This window comes from Fulmarus glacialis, unplaced genomic scaffold, assembly GCF_000690835.1.
Source record: "Fulmarus glacialis isolate BGI_N327 unplaced genomic scaffold, ASM69083v1 Scaffold49895, whole genome shotgun sequence".
In the NCBI taxonomy this organism is placed as follows: domain Eukaryota; kingdom Metazoa; phylum Chordata; class Aves; order Procellariiformes; family Procellariidae; genus Fulmarus; species Fulmarus glacialis.
The window spans coordinates 1,633-4,019 of record NW_009215908.1 but is presented as its reverse complement, the minus strand read 5'-3'; the positions used below and the strand labels follow the sequence as shown (position 1 = coordinate 4,019).

Below are 2,387 nucleotides of genomic sequence, written 5' to 3'. Positions count from 1 at the left end.
AAAAAGTTAATTGAACTTTGATCATTTCAGTGAATTTTATTGACAGTATTGTGTTTCTTCTCTGTCATTATTTACATTATCATCTTTAAAGAGGTGGTGAGTTTTAGTGAGGAATTGAGAATGAGAGATGGGAAGTAGGATGAGAAGAGTTAAACTAGCTATGCCAGCAAAAATGGATGAGTTACCCATCAAAGAGTTACCCATATATTTGAGCCAATTCTCATTGTTTCTCCTTGTATCCATATCTTTTCCCATTGAATGGGCTTGTTGTTGATTCCTTCTCCATTATATCTTTGTTTTTCTTTTCTCAGTTTCTTTATTCCTGACCCTGAATTTTCTTACTGTTGTCCTACACTCTTGTTCATATATTTCCCCAAGTGCCTTTCATTATTGCTTTCACTTTCTTTTTCCAGGCTGGTCATCAGGTTGGTTTGTTAGAGATTATCCAGTGTCTTTGTTGTTGTTCTGTCCTTTTAGACTGTGGATTCTCCAGGGAAAATACTGTCTCTGTTCTGGGCTTTGGGAAAAGGGCAGATAATGGTAGTATTTGTAACCCATAAGAAGTATTTAAAGTTTTTATGTTAAGCACATCTTTCAATTTCTGTTTTGGTTAATTATGCAGAAGTTTGTATTTTATGGATTGATGATGCACTCTATGCTTTCTCCACCTCTTCAGAAATTCCTGGAGATGTAGGGTGTAATACAGAATTTTCCTAGTTCCTAATCTAGCCATTATACTTTCTAATACAACAGGAAATAAATTTCTGAAGTCTTCAGGAGGTACCATTTAAAATATATACTACTAGAGATCCCTGTAGCATGTGTTCGTATCTGTACAGTTTTCTTTGGTTTTTTTTTTTAAAGAATTCTTTCTAACCAGAATCAAGACAAACTTTTCTTGTTTTTTTTTTGTTTGTTTGGTTTTTTGGATTTATTTTTAATTAGCTTCTGAAAGTTCTGATGATAGTGAGCAGGAAGATGACCAAAGTGCCCCGAATGTACATGCTGATGGCAAAGAGGAATCTCAACATGAAGCTGTAAGCCAAGATAAAAATGAACTCTGTCTAAAAGAAGAACAGAGTGGTTCATCCCTTCCAGAAGAAACTAAAACTCTGACAGATGTAGTAGTGCCCAAGTCGGGATCCAAGTCTCCTGAAAGATTGCGAAAAGAGATGGAAGAGTTGTCTGAAGATACTGACTCTGATGGAGAAGATGAAGCCGCAAAGAAGAGGAAGGATGTAAAAAAGGAGGTAGTGGATAAAACAGCAAAACCACAGGTAAAACGTGGTAAACGAAGATACTGTGTTGCAGAGGAATCTTTAAAGACTGTGTCACCTAATAGAAAGGATGAGAAGTCCAAAAACAAAGACTCCCTTAGTTTAGAAAACAGCAGTAACAGCTCCTCGGATGAAGATGAGGAAGACAAATCCAAACCGAAAATCACTCCAACTAAAAAGTACAATGGACTAGAGGAGAAAAGGAAGTCTTTACGGACAAGTACTTTCTACTCAGGATTTTCTGAAGTGGGAGAGAAAAGAATAAAGCTTCTAAATAACTCTGATGAAAGACTTCAGAACACCAGAGCGAAGGATCGAAAAGATGTCTGGTCAAGTATTCAGGGACAATGGCCGAAGAAAACGCTGAAGGAGCTGTTCTCGGACTCTGACACTGAAGCTGCTGCCTCCCCTCCACACGTTGCTCCTGAGGACGCTGCAGCAGAGGAGCAGCTTCAGACTCTTGCAGAAGAAGACATTTCTTTGCCTAGCTCTGAACTTGAAAAATCTTTGCCAGCTAGTGTGGACGTTAAACCTGTTGAGGAGAAACCGACTGAAGTGGGTGAAAAGAAAGTTGAATTTCCAAGCAGTGGCAGTAATTCAGTGCTAAATACTCCTCCTACGACTCCTGAATCGCCTTCATCTGTAACTGTAACGGAGTCCAGTAGACACCAGTCCAGTGTCACTGTCTCCGAGATGCTGCCACCAAATCAAGAAGAGATACGAAGCATTAAAAGTGAAACAGATAGCACAATAGAGGTGGACAGTGTTGCAGGGGAGCTGCAAGACCTCCAGTCTGAGGGAAATATTTCTCCAACAGGTTTTGATGCCAGCGTCAGCTCCAGTAGTAGTAATCAACCAGAGCCAGAGCATACTGAAAAAGGTAAAGGAAAGGGTAAACAGAGCTATCTTCAACCTAACCAGCTCTCATTTTAGCATTGCTGATGTATTTTCATTCTGTTACGGTTACACTGCTGGAAGGTTAGTTGTTGGAGGTAGTAGTAGCCTGCTGTCTACTTCAAATGTGTGGAAATGGCATAATCATCTAGTGAATAAAACATAATCTGCCAGGAAGTTTCTTGGCCTTTCATTAGGAATTATGATGGTTTCAAT

At 39.2% G+C, this 2,387-nt stretch overlaps 1 protein-coding gene across 1 annotated transcript; it reads left to right on the top strand.

Moving 5' to 3' along the window:
• Positions 1–945: 945 nt before the first annotated feature.
• On the top strand, positions 946–2,157 carry LOC104077741 (AT-rich interactive domain-containing protein 4B-like; the record flags this gene model as incomplete). The annotated part of the gene is made up of 1 exon (XM_009579090.1): positions 946–2,157. A coding segment is annotated over one exon (1,212 nt), but the record flags the coding sequence as incomplete, so codon positions are not given.
• Between the last annotated feature and the right edge of the window lie 230 nt (positions 2,158–2,387).